The sequence below is a fragment of the Miniopterus schreibersii genome (assembly GCF_964146895.1).
Source record: "Miniopterus schreibersii genome assembly, chromosome: 1".
In the NCBI taxonomy this organism is placed as follows: Eukaryota; Metazoa; Chordata; class Mammalia; order Chiroptera; family Miniopteridae; genus Miniopterus; species Miniopterus schreibersii.
In genome coordinates this window covers 143,913,016-143,934,807 of record NC_138101.1, presented here as the reverse complement: position 1 = coordinate 143,934,807, position 21,792 = coordinate 143,913,016, and the positions used below count along the sequence as shown (strand labels likewise).

The following is a 21,792-nucleotide window of genomic DNA, read 5'->3' as shown; positions in this document are numbered from 1 at the left end:
CAAGATAATAGGTAAAATCCAATAAAAAGCTATTTGATATTCCATCATTAATAAAAGTTCAATTTAATTATTTTATACAAATGATCCCCAAGTTAACTCTTTATCTCGATGCAGGCATGCATCTTCATTTTGTTCACCCAATTAACTATTCTGAGGGGGAAATGAAGCCCCTATAGGCAGAACTGTAAGAGAAAGAATGATACCTCCAGACTGGGTTTAGCAGTAGTAGTATTAGTAAGGATATCCTTGTACCTTAATAGAAATTTAGATGCCTAAAACCTAAATCATCAAAGTGAGACTTCCTTTTCAACTCTACTCCTTATCCCCAAAAGCAAGTGGTGCTCAAACTGAATCAGGCTGGTAATGTAGGAGTGCACCATCTCTGACTATAATAAAAAACTGACAAATACTTATCAGTACCAAAAGCTAAAACAATGACTCTTCATCTTCCTTCTACTCTCACATCTTTTCAATTCTTTTCCTAATTAGAAATAACTAGAGATCACAAAGTAGTTCTCAATCCAAGGTAAAAAAGACCAGTCAATACTACAGATGGAGCCAAATGTGTTCTAAAAAGAGAGCCATATCTCACAAAGGCACATGCAAATACAATAATTCTTCATCATTTCAGAACACATTCAAAGGCTTTCTCTGTCACTATGAGATACCAGGGATAATTCTTTTTCACCATCCAGAGAGAACAACACCTATGACATACCTGATTGAGCGACAGCACTGCTCGCAACTTGAGGCTTCAGATCTGCTTCTAATAGAGCAGGAGAAACAGTTACCACTGGTCCTGAAAATAGGGGACCTTTTAAGGTGAGCAACTGCCCTTGCGGAGTCATCACAATGTTGGCAGAGGTGTGTGGAGTGTTGGAGGGTGAGGTATTTTCTGTAAGGAAGATCAGATATCAGTTAAGGGTAAAAAATCTTTAACTAATGCAAGTGTAGCCTATGACTCTAGGAGATATCCCTAAAACCACACACTGACTGAAAAGGCAAGAAGTAAATTTCAAATTTAGATAGGAAACCTCAACTTGGAATTTACTTTCTGAACCACTTTTCACTGACTAATGGTTACCTGTTTACTAGCTCCTCTAATGATCAGAATTTGTTGTTATTGAGGAATAGAGCAATGGAACCACTTTTTCAATGGAATGCTTCTGATAGTCTTCATGGTGAATCTGGATGAAGACACACAATTCCACCCCTAGGCTTGCTTTCCTATATACCTCTAGTATATACCTTCAAGTTTCTAGACCTTAGTTTTTCTGTTGTGAAATGAGATGACTAAATGATCATTAAAATCCTTTCTTAGCAATAATATCATTTGATTCTGCAATGTTAAAACTAACTCATACTGCAGTATCCATCATTACTATCTTACTTGATTTTAAAAACCAAATTTCCTGGTTCATACACTAGGCTACTCAAAGAGTAAAAACGGATATACCATTCTCTAAGGACACACACAAATAATGTAAAATTAGTATAGCCTCACTTCCAAAATTCAAGATAGGAGAGAACAAGAAGTTTCACTGATAGGCAATGTGAAGGAAAATAAAGCCTCACTCAACAAAATTAAATTTAAAAATGTTCCCAATTTATTTGTCTCAGCTAGACCCAAACTTCCTCAAGACTGATGAGCAGAACTGCAAGGAAATCAAGAGTTCATGTATAAAGTCTGAAAAGATGGTAACCTAAAAAATACTCGCTGAAACACTAGGGAGAAAATATATGACTGTAGACTATATCAGCAGTAGATCTTAAATGTTACCATGGCTGGTAACTTCTTAGGATCTGCTTGAATGTGAAAGCTAGAAACTGAACTCTAACATAGTTAATGTTCTACTTTTTATACAACCATATTTATTTCATTCAATTACAACTAAATTATGGCCACAAGATGTTAAGTCAAACTAAACTAAACTAAACTAAACTAAACTAAACTAAACTGATGTTCATCTTCATTAAGAAAAGCAAAGAATGTCCCTCCTACCTGTGGCCTGGTCTCTTTTTCTGGAAAGAATCAAAGGTTTCCCCTTCCTGTTATTTATAAACATCTGTCCGAGATCTACAGATGATGCAGAAGATCCTTCCTGCTGTTTGCTAGTTCTGGGAGACACATCAAACTCATCTGATCCCATCTTCTTTTTTCTTTTTTGTGCCTCTAGTGCTTGCTGTTTTGCATAAATATACTCTAGCTTCTTCAGGACCACTTCTTCTGTCTTACCTATAGGTTGACAAGGAATAAATTGTCACTCTCTATATGACCCCACATAATAATGAGAAATAGAGTCAACTGAAATCCAGTTGATTTAACTATATTCCCCAAAACTATGGAAGGCAAGAGTGATTATAATCCAAGAGAAACCTCCCACTTAGTCAAAAGAGAACTCTGCCATTAACTATGGGAACCAAACCTTAAACTAAGTAGTATCTGAAAGACCTACTGAGAATGTCTCCTTACTAAAGCTGGTATCATACTCTTTACCAGAGATCATTCACATATCTTACCTGAAAGAGATGATACTTTCCGTATCAAAATATTTCGTTTTCGAGTCAAGAGATTTTTCTGTCCTATCAACTTGTCAGCCTGATCTGTTAGTCCTTGAATTTCGCTGAATGCCTAGAATAGAATAATATGTCAATCAATTTGCTCTTCCTACACAATAAAAAAAAAAATTTAATATTTTAGAGAATTTTATAATGCCATTTAAAATAATTCATGATGTTATAGAAATTATTTTTTGTTAAACTGCAAGCTTTCTGGATTATAATTCTAGGGAGCATGATTACTTCCAAAAAGCATCACTGAGTGGTTAACAGGTGTTTCCACAACTACAAGGAGATACAAAACATTTTACTCTGTTTAGATTTTAATAATCAACTTTAAAGACATCTCCTAGTCTAAGTAAAATCTGATTGAAATAACACTGTTTACAGGGCTATGAATGCTTGCCATGTACTCACCTCCAACTTCTACTTTATAAGCAATTTAAATGAAATTGCCTTAGATATTCTACATGCAAACTTAAAACTTCTGCTAGCTTGAGTATTTCAGGTTCTCTTTTAAAAGGACTGTCAACTGCTAAGAAGTATGTTAAAATATCACTTATGTTGTGCTTTTCACTGTGATAAACTGCTCTAAGTGTTACAGAAAAGACCAATGTGAAGAGATTATGCTAAACAGAGCTTACCAGGGTTTCTGACTTTATATGAAGGATGGCTCTGCCAATTAAGAATCTGACTTTTATTGAAAAGCTACTCTAATGCAACATAAGAACTTTCCCCCCTAAAGGATTTATTGGGCCTTCACTAGTCCATATTCAAATGTTAAATACAACTCTATTTCAATCTCCCTTGTGTGGTAATATTTTCTCTTCTATTACGTCTAGAAGATTCTCTTAGTCAAGCTCTTATTTGTCATTTACACTGAACACTTACCCTAGTGAGAATGAGACTTTTGGAAACCTTGGATGAATGAAGTAATCCCAATGTGATCTTCAATTTCTCAAAGAGATCCCTCATTTCACCACGTCGGCGCCGTTCATTGGCAGTATGTGTCCGGCGATAATAAGCAAAAGCTTCTGCTTCTTTCTGTGATTTCTCACTCCAGTAATCAGGCTTCAGTTTTAGAGGCATTGGTGAAGTCTGTCCAAACAAAAGATTACCATCTAAATATCTTTCACATGTACCTTCCCACTTCCTCTACCCCAAGTGGCATTACTCTGTATCAGATACCCACCATCTTCTGTCTGGACTATCATAAAAGCCTCTAAGTTCATCATCATACTACCAGTCTATCCTTCCTCCAAACCTAACTTCAACAGTGTAAATTCTTAACATTTAAAACTCAAACTTTGCATTTTTCAGAAAATTCTTTCTTGACCCTCAACAATGCCTTAGGCTTCCTTTCTCTCTTATTTATTCCATTTCAGTTTTTTAAATTATGTACCATTAAGAAGTAATAAATGCACATAGGGCTTTAATTATAAATATTTAAAAGGCTTATTTATAATGAAAAGCAACTGTGCACTGCACCTGTACATGAACCCACAGAAACAACCACTTGATACTTTTAGCTGCTTTTTCTGGTTCTTAAATCTATACCTAAATAACAAATAATAATGTAAGCTTATGCTTTTCAATTTTCAATGCTATCTATTCACTTCCTGCTATGCAGAAGAGAATTTAGCCCACACCACTCTTACCTCATTTCACCATCCCATCTTCCTAATACAGATATATCATTAATTTTAGTTCTTCTATTAATCCCTTTGCAACTTGAGTATAATACTCTCAATCTCTCACTTCATCAACAATAGTCAGTACCTCTTCGAAAAGTGAGGCTATTAGCATTTGTTATCCTTCCCCTTATTTTTTCTTCCCTCTTTCATCTCCATTTTTAGAGACTGAAATTAAGTCTCCCATACTTTATTCATAGATTATACAAGTTTTTAAAAATCACTAACAGTGGCTACCCTATTATGACAAGGTAAATACTATTCATACAAAGTAGTAGTTACATTTCCTGTCTTCTACAGTTTCTTGATTTTGTTTTTCCCTCTGATGTTTCTAATTGTCTTCCTCTTTATTGACATTGGCTTTATCATAACCCTGCTAGTACCCCAAAACTCTTATATAAAATCAGTCTTTATTTTTTTATTGATTTTTAGAGAGGGAGGAGAGGGGAGGGAGGGAGGGAGGGAGGAGGGGGGACAGGGGGGAGGAGAGAGGGAGGAGAGGGGGGAGAGGGGGGAAAGGGGGGAGGGAGAGATCCAACCAACCCACAACCTTGACATATAGGGACAAAGCTCTAATCAATTGAGCTACTCAGCCAGAGCTAAAATCACTGTCTTTCTAAAGTTAAACTCATTGAGCATTAGTAAAGTATGGGAGAATAAAAGATACAAGAAGATAGAAAAGAAACTAATACCAAGTTTAAATATAGTAAAACACTACAAATAATCTGCATGTAATAATTAGAATATAAAAACAATGGATTTATAAATAAGCTATTATGATAATTCTTTTATCTGAAAAATGTTTTAGGATGATAGAGTAATTTAAAATAATTAAAATGGGTATGGAGATTATGAAAATTGATGTGCTTAATCAAGTTTCATAAATTCCATGTCCATTTTATTCCTATAGTGTAATATATACAAAATGATTACAAGCATATAAATAGGTATCATATGATACACAAAAAACAGATCAAACTCAAACCAATCATACCATGTGGTTTTTGAAAGGATCTGAATATCACCCTCCCAACTCAACCCAATCTCTATCATTGTCTTTATCTCTTAAATTTAGAAGACAGAATAGCAAGTGGAAAATGATTTAAACGACTAAACTCTCTTCCACTCTTAGTGTCAGTAAGGATAAAGAGAAAGCCTTGCTTAATTATGATACCATTATATATAGTAATAAAATCAAACAAGGTTTATAATTTCATGGCTCCTTGAATTGCTAGCCATCATTATGGAGAATAATTTATTTTTTAGGACACTGACAATCACTGAAGAATGCCAGCTTGTTTTTATATCACATCATTATACTATATGAATAAAATGGACATGGGATTTATGAAACCTGACAAGCAAGTTTTCATAAACTCCATACCCATTTTAATTATTCTAAATTATTCTATCATCTGAGTATAACAGAATAAGAGGAATAAAAGCATTAACAATATAACTTCATTAAGGGTAAATAAAAAAGCTGATTATATTAACTCACTGGTAAGACTAACCCTGAATATATTATATAGCTAATGTTGTTTTAACTCTAAGGAGAAATGTTATCAATTTTATTAAATGAGCAATTATCATTAAATGTATTATAAGTACCTTTCGACTCCTTTCAGCAGCTTTTTCATCTGCAGAGATATGGGTACGGCACCTAAATAAAGACAGTATTTTTCAATGTCTTACTGAAATTCAATAATAAAATATCTATTTCACAGCTATATTAAACCAAATTACCTAAATTGTAACCAGCTTCTTTACTCCAAGGTCCGATATGTGACAATATAATTTATTCCTTTCTCTAAGAAACAGTGTCCACATAGTCCCTAAAGCTAACTACTTTTTTCAATCATGACGTATTTCAGACATACAAACCTGCATAAACAAACATACATGAAAATCCAGGTATTTACCACCCAGCTTGAGAAATAAAACGTCTAAGAACTAAGAGATACTATGTGCAGCCTACTCAATCACATTTCCTTCTTTCCTTCTCACAGGCAAACACTCCCAAACTGAGTTTACCATGCACATATTTAGTTTTACTAGGTATGTAGGATGTATCCCTAAACAGAAAATATTATGTAGTACTTTAAACATTATATATTAAGAATAGTGTATCTTTCTTTCTTCAACTGATCTTTTTCACTCAATACTGCATCTGAGACATGTTGATACATACAGTTCTAGTTCAATCATTTTAACTGTGAATTTTCCAAAATTTATTTTTTTAGAATGTTAGCTGTTTAGGTTGTTTCCAAATTTTCACAACGTTGCAATGGATCGTCCCATACATGGCCTGGTACATATGTATGAGCTCTTTTAGGGCATATGCCTAAGAGTGGAATAAATGAGTGGAAGAAAGACATACACATCTTCAACTTGAGTAATGTCACACTTCTCTCCAAAATGGTTTTACAATTTATACTCTCCACCTGCAATATGTTCCCACTGCTCCACAACTAGGTAACAATACTATCAGAAATTTCAATTTTGCCAGTCTTATGGGTGTGAATTGATAGTCATTGTGCTTTAATTTGCATTTCCCTAATTACTAGTGAGGTTTAACAAATTTTCATTGTTTACTGGCTAACCAGGTTTCCGCCTGTGAACTGCCTGAGATAACATAACCATTACTTCCTTTTCTAACTGAATCATTTTTTATCTTACTGATTTGTAACAGTTATTTTGTATCCTTCACAGTAATCCTTTGTCAAACACTATTGCAAATATTTCCTTTACAGTCTAAGTCTGCCTTCTGTTTTCATGCTGTTCTGATAGACAAAAACTTTTAAATTCTTAACAATCTGTTTCTTTACAACAGTTTGTGCTCTGTATGTGTTGGTTATTCTTGGTCCTTTATCAACTGATTTGAGAGAGAGAAAGAAAACATCAATTTGTTGTTCCACTTATTTATGCATTCATTAGTTGATTCTTGCATGTGCCCTGACGGGTCTTGGCCCTTTATTATTTCAGTCCATCAACATGGTATACCTCCATTTAGTTAACTCTTCTTCTTAACATTTAAATGTTTCAATAACATTTTATAGAACTCTTGCACAACTTCTGTTGATAGTCCCAGGTTTTTTCTGTTACTATTGTAAATAGCTTTTAGATTACATTTTTCATTTGTTGCTGTTTAGGAACTCAATTTTAGCATGCTGAACTTATATATCCAGCCAGTATTGCTGAAATTAAGTCTAAGTTTTTAAGAGATTTAAACTCTTTCATCAGCCTTAACCAGTAGGCAACTGAAGTAGTCTCCACATAGTTCTGGAGTAAAGAAAACTACTAGGACTACTTCCCCCTCCTTCGACTTTCTCAACATCATTACGGAAGAATTACTTTCTCTTTGTGACAGCATGGATGGACCTGGAGAGCAATATGTCAAGTGAAATAAGCCAGTCAGAGAAAGACAAGCACCGTATGATTTCACTCATATGTGAAATCTAATGAACAAAATGAACTAACAGGCCCTACCCAGTTTTGCTCAGTGGTTAGAGCCATCGGCCCACAGACTAAGGATCTCAGGTTTGATTCCGGCCAAGGGCATATACCTCGGTTGCAGGCTTGATCCCTGGCCCCATGAAGGAGGCAACTAATTGCGGAGGATTTTAAAAAAAGAACTAACAAGCAAAATAAAGACAGATTCATAGAGAGCAGGCTGACAGCTCGGGGCGGGGGGGATTGGGGGTATGGAGGGATTAAGCAAAGAGAAAACATTCACGGATATGTGCAACAGTGTGGTGATTGTTGGGAGGCAGGGGGAGTAGAAGAGAGTATGGGGGGATAAATGGTGATGGAAGGAGGCTTGACTTGGGGTAGTAAACACACAATACAATGTACAGATGATATGTTGTGGAACTGTGCACCTGAAACCTGTATAATTTTGTTAACCAGTGTCACCCCAATAAATTTTAAAAAAAGAATTACTTTCTCAACTCATTGCAATTTTATATGGTTGTTAATGAGATAAAAGGAAAAGCACAATGTCTGGCAGAAATTAAGAACTCACATCATCTTCCCCTTCTTTCTCCCATACCCCAATCCCTAATCAACACAAGGCTCACTAAAACAGAAAATGGCATAAATTTTCCTGAGCAAGTTGTCGTGTCCTCTATATTTTCATCTCATCAGCTAAACAGGTAGGAAAATTTTCCTAACTGTATCTCACCTGTTCAACTAGTAAAGTGAACAAATTTAGAATTTAATGTCTTAGTTTTAAAAGATAATGGAACTAACAATTATTGAGTAGTCCACTGCGTCAGGCATGCTAGTTGCATATATTATCTCATTTAACACTTCAAATGGGGGCACTTTCCTCATTTCAAAGGTAAAGAATGTAAATTTCAGAGGGATTAAAGATTTTGCCCAAGCTTAAATAGCTACAAAACTAGTATTTTAATACCAATGTAGGTTCCAAAAGCATATGTTATTCACATTTACAAACCATCTCCTAGCAATAACCAAGGCAAGTTAATTACCTCTGAATTCCAGCTCCTCTCCTCATCTACTAATCACAAAAAAGCTAGAGGAATAAAAAAACCATGTCAGTTACCCAGAGCTCCTAAACAGAATAGTTTTGTTTATGGTCAAAAAATAATAATCCAAAAAGAAATAAAACTTACATCTGTTTAAAAGTGTGTGTGTGGGCAGCTGTGGTCTTCATGTGGCCAACATTAATTTCCTCAGAGAATTCTTCCACAGTTTCAATGTCCACCTGCTCTTCATCATCCTCAATGAATTCTACACAGTTATTCTGAAATACAGCATTCCAACAGTAAATAAAGTATTGGGAAGCAAGTACACCTAAACTATTCAACTGAATGTTCCCCTTATAAAAATCAACTGGTGCCAAGCACTGATTTTATACCCTGAGTCCTGATAATCCTAAATTTGTTAATTAATCCTAAGAAGGAATTAACTCATAAAGCAACATATGGATGAAGCTAAAAACCAAGAACTACATTATAAATCACAGATCTATATTAAACAGGCATCATTAGACTGAAGAGAGTCCCAAAAAGGTTGTACTGATGTCACAGTGTTCTTTCTATTGGACAAAATTCAGGAACGAATATATTAAAGCTGCATAATCCTTAAGATTATATAGCAGTAAAATAAATTTGGCAAAGGGGAAAGTAGAAAGAAGAAAAATTGAGGTTCAAGTTTAAGGGTGCTTCATGACAGACTCATGGATACAGAAAACAGACTGATGGTTGCCAAAAGAGGGGGAGGGAGAGACTGGGTGAAAAAGGTGAAGGAATTAAGAAGTATAACTTGATACCTACAAAATAGTCACAGGGATGTAAAGTACAGTATAGGAAACATAGTCAATAATATCCTAATGACTATGTATGGTGCCAGGTGGGTACTGGAAATGTTGGGGGGAACACTTTGTAAAGTACATGATTGTCTAACGTCTATACTGTACAACTAAAACTAATACAAAATAATACTGAATGTAAACTGTAATTGAAAAAAATTTTTTAAAGAGTGCTTCATAGCTAATCCTACACAAGACACCCATAAAAACATACTCAAGGCAGATAAGAAAATAAAAATACAGCCCAGTCTTTTAAGTCTCTCAGCCTCACAGAATGAGAGCTGTTGACAAATTTTGAATCAAAAGCAGCCCAGGCTTGCTCTACGTGCTAATTATACCAAAAAATGAGTCTATCACTAAGCATTTACTGAGCACCTGCCACAGAAACTCACTGTGCATTTTATATAACAGAAAACACAGATTATGAGATACGCAGATATTTTAAGTCCACCTTTAAAAGTAGTGTTTACCGTGCCAGAAACTGAAGAGGGAAAATGTTATCTAAATCATACTGGTCCAGAGAGGCCCAACTCAAAATAAAGCATCCCAATCACCTTAATTCTATATTTAAACTTGTAAAAATTACTTACCCCAAAATTATAGGCTTCATAAGGCTGATAAACACTAAATGCAAGCCATCATTTATGTCCCCAACTTAAGCACAATTTAAACAATGTATCTTAAATTTAAACAATATTAAAATTACATATATTAAAACTAACTCCAAAAAAATTAAGTCTAGGAAGCTAAATCAAGAGTTCCAACAGAATCTAAAGAATCTGGATAATAATGTAGACAGATGCTTTATAATATTTAAACTGAAGAATGTCTGCCTACTGCATGGTTTTAACTTCAGGCTTTTTAAGTAATATTTAATAAACTTCACAATGGAAGTTTTAAATTAAGGGGGCTACTCCTCACAACTTTCCTTACACTATTGCAATATAATGCTAATCACAAGCATAAAGATATTATAGGTGTACACATGTACATAAATACAATGTAGAATTTAGATTTTAGAGATCTTTAATATAATGTTTCTACTTTTAAAAAGTTCAGTGTACCTTGTATGTCAGATTCCCTATTAGGAAATTCAAGCAAAGCCACCCTGTATAATTAACATACTCTAAAGGTTCTATTAAGTCAGTTTTACGATAACAATAGTTTTCACTGGTTTTAAAGTTGGACTGTTTTTGGTCTGATGCTTACCCAGGCTGAGTTACAATGGGAGACTCTGTAAAAAGTGCAAAACAGTCTTCAATCTAACTCCCAAACTCAGTGAATTCAGATTCTTCAGCTACCTAACAAATGCCTGTCCTCAAAAAGGACTAGGTAAGCTAGAGTTAGAATATAAGGCATATGCTATACAAACATCCAATTGTAGAGCTAGATCCTTGTTTTATAAATGAGACAACTGAGGTTACAGAACCAACACAAAACATTAAAATATTTAAACATTTTAGAGATTTCAAATACTAATCTTTTTGTTATGTTTTATCTGCATAAGGTGGTTAGTATTAACATAGAAGGACCTGGTAACACAAAGGCTGAATGAACATCAAGGAAGTGAGATTCTAAAACAACCCACTGCATTGCAATCAGTGCAGAGGCCCATATCATCTGCTCCTGAAGAGAGGGACACACTCCATTTAGATTTCAGGGCACCCCACAGGCAACTAGGTATAATAATCTCCTTATGATTTACAGCAGATCCAATGTCAGGGGTCAGCAAACCACAGCCCGCCACCTGTGTTTTGGTAAATAAAGGTTTACTGGAACACAGCTACTACACCTATTCACTTACTACTGTTTTGGGCTGCTTTTATGCTACAACAGCAATTGAATAGTTGCAATAGCAAGCCATCTAGCCTGTAATCTGGCCCTTTACAGAAAAAGTTTGCCCAACTCCTGCCCTGTATCACACTTGACTCAGTTACTTAGTTCAGTAAATACAACCCTAAATAGGAAGCTACAAAAACGGCTTCAGAAAAATAAGTTATAAAGGTCATATTACAAAGGAAGACCACCAAAGTTCAGAATATAAATTCTAAAAACTATTTAATTTTAAGAGATAAAGAGAAACTTAAGGCACAGTCGTATTAAAATATATGGTATTTTCCATTGTTCTCCAAAAAGAACATCTCTTTAAGTGCAGGTAGATAAGTTCTTCCCCAGTTCTAAGGTTACCCATTCCCTCTTTATGTATCTATCCACCAGATAAGCTACAATCACTTTATATAGAAAATGTCAAAAAAACTAACTGGGATCAAACGGGAGTAGTGGTTTTATGATTTCTTTTTTTAAACCTAACTTGACAGGGAGTCTCAAGCATCTATCCCCCAAAGGCTTAAACCAGCCTTTCCATAATATCAGACAATTCTCAAAGAACAATATAAGCTCAATAAATGTTACCTGACTGACACAGCCTAAAACTACAAAGTCACTTAATCATGATCTAAATCTAGGCATCCAATTGAATGTATCAAGGCCTTAGTGATCTTCTGAAAAGCTACTGTCTCTAATAAATCATTTAAATCCTTGAGGTTTCAGTCACAACAAAAATGGGCTCACCACCTTTTCTACATCATCAACCTCCTCACTCTGGTAGTCAGAAACAACATCCACAATCTCATCAATAGAATCATCGGTTTTCTCATTCTCATCTTCCTCGTCTTCTTCTTCCAAATCCCAAACACTGAAGTCAGCACTGTTTCTCCCACCCTTCTTCTCTTGCTTTGGTTGTATCTGTTCTCTTGATAGTACGTGACCTTGAAAATGTCCTTCCCCTCTGTTCCCTTTTGTAGCTCTCCTAGGAACAATAGAGTAGGCTGCAGGACTAGAAGTCCTACTCCAAGAATCACATTCAGTTTTTAAAACTCTGGTATTCTCAGTAGTTCCACTCCTTCCAAGTAAATCAGAGAAGTGTTGTTCTTGTTGAAACACATCTGAAGTTTCCTGACAAGTCTTTGTTTCTTTAATTAACTGCCCATCTGCCTCTTTCTTGCATTCTTGTGGCGTTCCAACACACTTCTGGGTCAATGGGCCCTTAAGGTGTTTTCTCCATCTCTCCCTAAGACTGTCCATTAGAAAGCCTCCACGTCCCTTCTCCTTGGCGTCTGGCTGTGGATTACACTGATGCTCCTCCACAACTATGCTTCCTGATAATTCAAGTTTACAGTCTTCCTTAGAGACTGGAAATTTATTTGATTTTTCCTCTGAACTGTCTAATCCTTTCTGCTGTTCCACTTTCACATTACCAAGTTTTTTAAGCTGCACATTACTTATACTTTGGACTGTCATATTACTGGCTTTTTCAGAAATGGTCTTAACTTCTAGAAGAGTCAGTTTTTCTTTGGAACTGTTATGGTTCTTAATCCCACCTTCACCAACATCTTTATAGTCTTCATTTGTGTGTGACCCAGTGATATAGGAGTGCTCAGAAGGTTTAACAGTTGCAGGACCTTCTTCTGTAAGGGATTCTTCATCTAAATGATCACCCCCATCTTCTAAGGAATCATTCAGAGTTTCTTCTGAGGCAGTAACTCCTGAGTTTTGCTTTATTACATTAGCTTCAGAGTCTACAGCTTCCCCTTCTGACTGTAGGGCCTTCTTAGTTTCCTGCTCTCTTTTTAAAAAGCTTGTTCCATCTTTCTGATCTGCATTCTGGGATTCTCTCTTCATCTGAAGAGAAGCAACATGTTGAAGAATGGAGCTGGGAACAGGCTTTTGTCCTGGGAGCTGCAACAAGGCAAAACTACCAGACTGGAGAGGAATGAGGCTGGCTGTACCAACAGGCTGCCCTCCTGAGCTATAGGTTATTTTCGTTTCAGAGCCTGTTTTACTTGCAAAGCTTTGTGGTTCAGGAGGGGAAATCCTCAGGGTCAATGTACCAGACTGAGACACGAAACTAGGTCCAGAAGAAAGCAATGATGGTGCCTGAGTGATGACATTCACTGCTGGAGAAGACCCAACAGCTTGAATTACAGGACTCATAACAGAAAAAGTAGAGGATGAAGCAGTAGATGGTGGAGTCTCTGAAGGCTTGGAAGGAGTGGGTAACCGGATACCCATTACAGACCCTAGTAAGAAAAAGAAAACATTAAATCACCACTGCCCATAACGACTTCTAAGGTACACTTTTCTTTTTGGACAGATGATTCTAAGAGACTAAGAAGACCAATCCTGGTGTAGTAACAAACTATATGACCAAATAATTCAGCAAAAGAAAAACTCATCAAAAGATCTCAGTTTATACCTGGGTTACGAAACATGACAGGCTGTAAATTGGGCTGGGTATTAGAGCTTCGAAGCTGATGCAAAGGGAGGAGCTGAACAATCTGCCCATTAGGGTGCCTGAAGAGGTTCATTCCACTTGGGCTCCTAATAGGCTGCAAGACCATCCGGTGTCCTGGAAGTTGTGTGTTTGAGACAGGTCTAAGAGCAGGAGAACCCTGCTGCACTGGAATCAACAACAATCGAGGTCCAGCACGTTTCACTGGGTTAGGAGAAACCTGTGGAGTAGCCACTGAAATCTGAGGAGCACTTTCTGAAAAACAGAAAACGGAAACATAGTATCAGAATTTCCCTTTAACACATGTAGGAAAAAATTATTATGACATAGGATCTGACCATGCTACAAATAACTTCTAATCCGAATTATGAAGTTGGTGAAATTCTGTACCTCTATGATACACTACTAAGTGGTCCTATGGCTAGTAACAATCTTGAACCTAAGTATTAACCAGACATTGCAGAGCCTTACATTTAGACTGGTTAAAAAAAGAAAGCATCAATTGTCAAGAGGTGCATTTAAAGAGACAATGCTGCCTAATGAAAAATGTGGGCAGGCCTCTAAATCTGGATTGTCACTAAAGCTAAAGAGATCATTCATGATAAAATTCTCTTCAACTTTAAAACTCAGGCTGCTAACACTTACTAGTCTTGTGACTTAGTTTCACAGGCATTGTCAAATAAGATAAAGTCAAGAACTAAAAGTCGCGAAGTATAAAAACTTCAAACTTCTTGGCTTTTAAAATCCATTGGAAATAAGCAAAGTATAAAGATTTATGGAAATTATTTTTCATAAAGAAAAAAATACATACCCCCAAAAAATGGAATGAAATTAAAGAGACATCAAAGAAGCAGGGAAATACAGCCTGGTCAGGAAGAGGCAAAAGACAGTTTTAAACAGAAAAAGCAAAAGTTTAATGTAGAAGATGTGAAGTAAGAGATCTAAAACCATTTATAGTACCTAAAGATTCACTTTAATGTTTGGAAGAGATATTTAGAAATATTAAGGACATGGAAAACATAATATGAGTAATCTACAGAAAGATTTCTGGTCAAGGAGATAAGGGGGTAAGAATAATGATAATAATAAACATAAATGAAACTGGTCTAACATTACCATTCAAATTAGTGAAATTATCTATCATTATTAATAAATCTTTACATTACTGTGTCACTAAATAGAAAAAAATCAACAAACCAACAACACGCAGATTTAGTTTAACATATAATATCCCACCAGACAGGCACTCTGCCCGTGAGACATATCAAATTTCTAAAAGAAAGTCATGCTCCTAACATTTACATGACAAATTATATATAGAAGATCCAAAACGTCTCTTGAAAATGAAATAAAACACAAAGACCAAACTATTTACGAAAAAAAAGTGCGCAATTTAAACAAAAGCATTCATGTATACTATGTGAATTAAGAAACATATTAGAACATTAATTTCCTGAATATTTCTATTTAAATTAAGTTTTAGAGAGTGATTCAAAATTAAATTACTCCAGTTCAGAGAATGAAAGCAGCCTTTAATAGACACACTAGCTTTGGCACTGTTTCTTAAAATGAGAGAGGGACAAGAAGGGGCATGAGAAAAAGAAGGGAAGTTAAATAAAAAAGCACAGATACCTAAGCACCTGAGTTGGGACCCTTTAATGAACCTAGAACAAATTGCACACACTTCCTTAGCTGTAGCAATTATCTGAGTCAGCGCTATTTGTAAAAGAGCAGAGAAGAAAATCTGTTAATATTAGTATTTCCTCAAAAGGTATTAGAAAAGGTAATAGATTTTTGGTGGTATATGAATATAGAATAATCCTATCTCATAGAAAGTAATTCCCTTCTCAATTTTAATCTTGATTTTATACGGAAGAAAGTACTGTCTTTGATATTATGTCTTTAATATGATGACAGCATTTTCTAGCTTTCTTCATTAACAGAGAGCAAGCCACATGCTAAAAATATATTACAGTAGGTAGCTAAAATTTATTATTTTTTATTGTTTTCAATACATTTATTTATGGGTTTAACCTCTATTTTGGCAAGTAATGTTGGTTCCCAATTACAGTAAGACTGCTCCTTGTAAAAATAAACTTAAGCCCTTACTGGTATGCTCAATGGTTAAAAGTGTCGGCCTGTGCACCGAAGGGTCACAGGTTCAATCCCTGGCCTCTGTCAGGGCGTGTGCAGGAGGCAACCAATTGATGTCTCTCTCTCACATTGCTGTTTCTCTCTTTCTTTCCCCCTCCCTCCCTTCCACTCTAAAAATCAATGAAAAAAGGTATCCTTATGGAAAAATTAATAAAAATAAACAAACTTAAGTAAACAAATGAGTTGATTTAAATGAAAATATTAAGTCAAAATAGTATGAATGGGAATGAGAACAAAATACATGAACGTATAATCTGAGTCACTAAAATCTGAGAAACAATGAATTACAAAAAACTAAACAACTTTATAGTTTCATGACAGAATCAAAAATATAAAGAAAGGTTGGAATCAGTTAAAACATGACAGGATATAAACCTTGAAATTCAATAGGAAATCAAAGCAGCTTCATCACCAATGATCTCACTTCCAAAATGAAATATTAAGTTAACCAGTTTTATATGCTTATTAAGGGGAGAAGCAGAAGACGAATACATTTAATACTGTGATTCATTTTTCCTTTCAACAGAACTTCAACTTATAAACTAAATCCCAAGTCATTTCTTTACCAAATCCCAAATACAACAAGGACTTGGGCCATGTCACTAAAGGCAAAATTATTTAGTAAGTAAAAATATCAATAACCAAGAGAGAATTGCTGTTGGATATTTATTTCCCCTTAAAGCCTGCAAAGTCTCTCACTCTTTCCCACAGTAATTCCTCTCTGAGTACACTAAGAAAACTACTTACTTTAGTTGGTTGAATTAAGATAGAAAAATTACCAAAATGTCAGAGATTCCTATTCCAAATTCACTTAACCTAAGCCAACGAGAAAAATTTTAATTTTAACTAAAAAGTTGATAAACGTAAAATATCAGAAACCTAAGAAAAAAAATACGGCTCCTTATTTCCACTTCAATCAGTTCATGTATAAGAGAATAATAACATCAGTAGTATACTGGAGTTGGACTGATTCATAAATTATTTTTACCAGGCAAGGGGCCCAGAATTTTAACCTTCAGCAAGGACAAAGAAAAAGCCCTCAGTTTGGTTGCAGCATAGGCAGAAGCCTATCATCTTCCACCCCTAAAAAGGGAGACCCTACATTTGGATAGAGATGTGCACCCCTACCTCTCAGTACACAAGAGATTGCACTTTCTCCAGTGTCCACCTTAATTGGCTGCTCTTCCACTCTCATATGTATTATTTCAGTATCCTTCAAGCCACCATTTCCATTCTAATGTTTTTGAGTATTTTTAATATCTTGAGGAAATCTCCAGCACCATTAAACAATCTGTCAAAGCTGTTAAATTTATCTCCAAGGTACCATTTACCATTTTTATTAGTCCTCTGGTAACAAGGTTGCAGAAATTTTCAGTGATTTGCCCTAACCCTAAACATGAGCTCTATTATTTTTAGTATTCAGTTTCGCAGAATGAAAAGGTTTTCAGAAATCATGTATCATGTTACAGCGGAACAACCTACACTGTTACCCTAATATATCTATAAACCTATCACAACCACAAAGTTATATAAACAACTGTATAGTAAACCAGCTAGTAACATCTAGCTAGACCTTACCTGGTCTCTGGCTCACTGGTGGACTCCCATCAATTCCTGAGAGTATAATGGGAACAGAGCCAAGAGATGAAGTTGGTGTGGTCACCATGGAGGAAGATGCAGCAGTGGTCACCATGACTATGGAGGTGGAGGCAGTGGAAGCAACAGGAAGAGTTATGGTTGGAGGAGATGCTACCAAAGACTTAGGAAAAGCAACTGAAGCCACAGGGGTAGTTATCCCAGTCGTTTTGATAAGGTTCACAGTGGCTGTAGACTGGGTAGATGTTACAGGGGTGCTGGCATTAGTTTCAGAGACCTCAACAACCCCTGCAGTGGTGGCACCAGAAGGATAAGCAGTTTCTTTAGTTCCCACGTCAGAAATAGCAGTCATAGGTGTCACAGCAGTAACATTCTCTAAAAACACTTGAGGGGTGGTAGTAGTGACAGCAGCAGTCACAGGGCTGCACACCTGAACTGCCTCAGAAGAAACCACAGGTGTGACGACCATTACTGGAGAAGGTCTGATACTGAACTTCTGTGGCCCTGTTAGGGGTTGGGGTGTGCTAACTCCAGGTATCTTCTGCTGCAGAGCTCCAACTTTACTCATCACAAACTGTGTGAACACACCACCAGGAGAGGGTCGTGCCGCTGCAAATAAAAATTTGCAGGTCAAAAATCTTCAGTTCTCATATCTCATCCTCTTAGTGATTGTGTTTATCAACATTTATTGTGTGCACCACTGGGTCCATTTCTTACAGGTACTACCTATCTGCAATATACGTGTCAATTTCCATACACAGAAATCAAACACTTCACTCAGCCCATACCAAATCTTTATGTGCTAACAAGAAAGGGATTAAAATTCGGTGTTCCTACTAAAAATCACTGTCTACACAATACAGCCAAATTGCCAGGACACTAAAAAGACAGTACAGCAGGCCTGGCCAGGCGGCTCAGTTGGTTAGAGCACTGAACTGTACACTAAAGGACTGCAGGTTTGATTCCTGGTCAGGGCACATGCCTAGGTTGGGAGTTTGATCCCCAGTTGGAGCATGTATAAGAGGAAACCGATTGATGTTTCTCTCTCACATTGATGTCTGTCTCTCTCTCTCTCTCTAAAAATCAGTAAAACGTATCCTCGGGTAAGAATTAAAAAGAATTTTTAAAAATACAATAAAAAGACAATACAGTACCACACAACTTCAAACAGATAAAGAAAGTAAGAAGTATTTTTCCCCTAACTCTAATTTTAAAACTTGTTTCCACCACTTCTTCCTGTCCCAGCACCTCCACCTCTTTATTGCAATCCTCTTATGAGACAGTTAAGTCTTACACATTTCTAAACTGTATGAAGACATTTTTCATGAGAGGATAGAATAGCACTGTTTATTTTTAAAATCACCACTACTTTATAAAAAAGAGGTAAAATGGGTTCTTTTTAAGGCACACAATGCCTATCCCTCCACCTTCACACAACTCCAGCGTTCAGCCAGAGACTTCAATTTCCTATTAGAGGAAAAATACAGTAATTGACAATTTTACTTAACATTCCTAAATAGATTTGAAACAAAAAGAGAAATTCAATAAACCAACTGTATATGCTCTCAATGCTAAAACACAAATGCTTTCAAGAAAGTAATTTATTACAGACTCTAGTATTAAGATGTTAAGCAAAGGTTTTCATTCACAGGACAGGGATAAATAGAACAATGTTTCCAAAATTATGTTTTACAAGAGCCTTCTATACTTTAAGCCTATATTAACTCAACTCACTTTGATTTTGCTAGCTCTACTGTTTCATAAGTTCAAGGAACACACACATGATTGGTACCAGTAACACCTGTCCTCACAGGAGAAACATTAAATTAGGGAAAGGATTTCAGAATATGTCTTTTTTTATAAAACGTAAAATTAAAAACAAAATTTAAAACCCATGTTTTTTCTGTCTGGGAAATAACTCTAAAACTAACTAAAGTTCAATTCATCTAGTATTATAGGTCATCAGAAAAGTTCCCAAAATATTCAAGCAAGACAGACAATGAGAATAAGGATAATGCCAAATTCTTTATTTCTCTAATTTTTACAACCCCCATACTATATCCACAGGCCAGAACCAAGTCAGAGGACTTTCCAAAATATACATACAGTCCAACTTACCAATTGGTCTTTTTGCCGGGACAAATGCCTTCAGATTCTTCCCAGGGCGATTTGTTGTAGTGCCGGAGGAGGATGCCATTTTGGAATTGGATGCTGAAGGCAACAGGGTATGTGGTTTCCTGGATGCAGCCACCTTGGCATTGGATGCTACCTTGGAGATGACAGTACTGAGGGTTGAGAGGTCCAGGACTGAGGGTCGCAACCTGCCTGTGATATAAGCAGCTAGCCTATTGGCTGGATGCAATGCCCCCATCTGTCCCAATAGCAACTTAGCCTGCGGGTAACTCTTACCATTAACCTGAAACAAGTGGCAAAGAGAAATTCTGTAAAGATAAAATTCTCTTGCTAACTCATCTCCCTTGACAGGGGTTTCATTTTTACAAGGTTTTAGTCTATTTTTCAGATTTAAAGGGGAAAAGAAATGGACTTTTCCCATTTGGTATAATCTGAGTAATTAGGAGGTGGGGGGAAAAATGCTATCATCTGATATTCTGAACTAATCTCATCCTTCATTTTGATAATTTGGAAACAGAGAATCTTATAAACTCATTATATCTGCATCCTAGAAATGTGAAAGATACAATCATATCTAAGGAATCATCCAATTGTTTTACAATAAGCAATTCTGGTTTAAGTTATTAACAATCAGCAAAAATGACTAACTGTGTTCTCCAGATTCTCTGACAAAACCAGGAAGGCATAATGAAGCCCTCTTACAAGGGCCCTTTCAAGCTATCTCTTCACATTTGGGAAATATTCGGTGAGTCTACTTTAACCTAAGTGACAAAGTAACCTCCATTTTCAGTTTTCTAAACACTCAACTTTGAAGATATTGTCTTAATCTCTTGGGTAAAACTTGGGCTCAATATAAATGCTAGTAGAAACTCATTGTAATTTTTGAAATAGTCACTCAATTGTCAGAAGAAAGTAAATCAATGAATGAAGATTTTTCTACTGCCTGAGTTGATACACTGCCTATTTTGGGCAACAGGGTAGTTTTTTCTTAAAAGACAGAAAACACCCCCCCCCCCCATTTCTTACCCATATACTCTAAGTCATATTGCTGGATGACTAATGAAGACATCCTTTTTTGTTCCTCCTTTACATCATTTAAGAGGAGGAGGGGGTAGAGGGAAATGGGTAAACTCAAATTCTCCAAATTAATAGGGAATTGGTGAGAAGAATCGCTACAAGTAGCCATTCTCTCTTCAAAGACACGAAACGTATTACTCTTTGCTACTTACTTAAGTAAAACTGTGATTATTCCAGATAGATCAGAAATATCTTTGCCAATTTGGTATAAACAATGTGATCTTTCCATCCTGAAGTAAACTTTATTATACAGTTTTTCAGGCTCTGTGGAGTCCAGATAAGATAGCCCTAATCTGCTTTCAGACTTGTTTTAAAGACTATTCAGCAGCTTCCCCAAAAGCCTACAGTAGCCTGACTGCTTATGCAAATTCACATTTTATGATGGCTTTCTGAGTCCTAGCCAGAAGGGAACACAAAATTTCTATTCCTATATTTCAAGGAAACTGGTCTCTCCAGACATGATCTCAGATAAGTCTTTGCTCTCAAAGTATTGATCAATAAATGAAATAAAGAGGAAACACTGTTCTCCTTAACATTAAAGAGTTTAAGACATACCAACAGAAGCAGTTATATCGGCCCACCAAGAATAAACTGCAATAAAAAGTTTTTAACTAAGTAGATCGTCCATATTATTATTGGAATAGTCCTTAGCCCAGAGAAGCGGTCAAGCTAGTAGCAAGTAACCTTAGCAATAATGTCAGACACTTCCACACATTTGCTATGCTGATATAAAAGTGCATTTAATGTATCTGAGAGGAGAAAACCTTTCTGACTATTGATTACATTCTAATTCAGAACTTCTCTTTCCAAAGGATTTTCTACACGCCAGGGTAATTTTACTAATATAACCTGCCTGAATTACTGAACAGTAATGATAGAAATATTCGTCCTACAACAATTATACTCACAAAAATCCTATAAATTATATAAAGAAAAAAATACCTAAGTAAATTATG

General features: G+C 35.9%; 1 protein-coding gene across 34 annotated transcripts in view; it reads right to left on the bottom strand.

The window, feature by feature from the left end:
• Window positions 1–21,792, bottom strand: part of MGA (MAX dimerization protein MGA) — a 105,345-nt gene that overhangs the window by 4,053 nt on the left and 79,500 nt on the right. For 10 of the 34 annotated variants that reach the window (XM_081153296.1, XM_081153323.1, XM_081153317.1 and 7 more), the window contains 10 exons: window positions 19,745–20,042; window positions 17,609–18,235; window positions 13,841–14,131; window positions 12,157–13,664; window positions 8,888–9,018; window positions 5,862–5,913; window positions 3,451–3,657; window positions 2,521–2,632; window positions 2,003–2,236; window positions 719–895 (listed from right to left, as the gene is read on the bottom strand). In XM_081153296.1, the coding sequence (XP_081009422.1) occupies window positions 719–895; window positions 2,003–2,236; window positions 2,521–2,632; window positions 3,451–3,657; window positions 5,862–5,913; window positions 8,888–9,018; window positions 12,157–13,664; window positions 13,841–14,131; window positions 17,609–18,235; window positions 19,745–20,042 (3,637 nt within the window). Of the gene's footprint in view, window positions 1–718; window positions 896–2,002; window positions 2,237–2,520; window positions 2,633–3,450; window positions 3,658–5,861; window positions 5,914–8,887; window positions 9,019–12,156; window positions 13,665–13,840; window positions 14,132–17,608; window positions 18,236–19,744; window positions 20,043–21,792 lie in introns of those variants that run through there. The other 24 variants (XM_081153297.1, XM_081153326.1, XM_081153299.1 and 21 more) reach the window with 18 other exon arrangements.